Source organism: Sinocyclocheilus anshuiensis, unplaced genomic scaffold (genome assembly GCF_001515605.1).
Source record: "Sinocyclocheilus anshuiensis isolate Anshui unplaced genomic scaffold, SAMN03320099.WGS_v1.1 C31770211, whole genome shotgun sequence".
Taxonomy (NCBI): Eukaryota; Metazoa; Chordata; class Actinopteri; order Cypriniformes; family Cyprinidae; genus Sinocyclocheilus; species Sinocyclocheilus anshuiensis.
The window spans coordinates 1-499 of NW_015603972.1; the positions used below are offsets into that span (position 1 = coordinate 1).

The 499-nt window shown below is 42.9% G+C and overlaps 1 protein-coding gene across 1 annotated transcript; it reads right to left on the bottom strand.

The window, feature by feature from the left end:
• Positions 1-62: 62 nt before the first annotated feature.
• LOC107682171 (ovostatin homolog) lies at positions 63-493 on the bottom strand (the record flags this gene model as incomplete). The annotated part of the gene is made up of 3 exons (XM_016478507.1): positions 408-493; positions 245-329; positions 63-177 (listed from the first exon to the last, which is right to left on the bottom strand). Coding segments are annotated over exons 1-3 (267 nt in total), but the record flags the coding sequence as incomplete, so codon positions are not given.
• Positions 494-499: the final 6 nt, after the last annotated feature.

A 499-nucleotide genomic window follows, 5' to 3' on the forward strand; every position in this document is an offset into this window, starting at 1 on the left:
ATCAGATTTAAATGTAGACATGCAGAAGAAAAAAAATCTTGCTCTGTACAGCAGTCACATACCATTACAGTTTTGATAAGACACACACGAGACAGGCCAGGTACCACGATGTACGGGAACAGCTCACGGCACACTTCCGCCAACGCTTGACCAGGTACAGGTTGCCCATATGTGTATCTGGGAAAACATTAAGGATCAAGAACACAAACCAAAAGACAAGTCGAGAAAATGAGGTTACTCTTACTTGGCACAAGCCTCAACTTTCAGTCCCACATCTGCCACACTATACATCTCTGGTGCAGTCAAGATGACATCATACTTGGGTAAAACTAAACCAGAAACAAAGGCTTTAAATTAGGACCACAGTCATCAAAACTAACTGTTGCACATCATATGTGGTGACTTACCATACTTTTTCACTTCAAAATCCTGTGAGATCTTCCGGTCATCAATTAAAGCCCTCAGTGTGTACATCCCGACCTGAGCCTCAGGGTGTAAC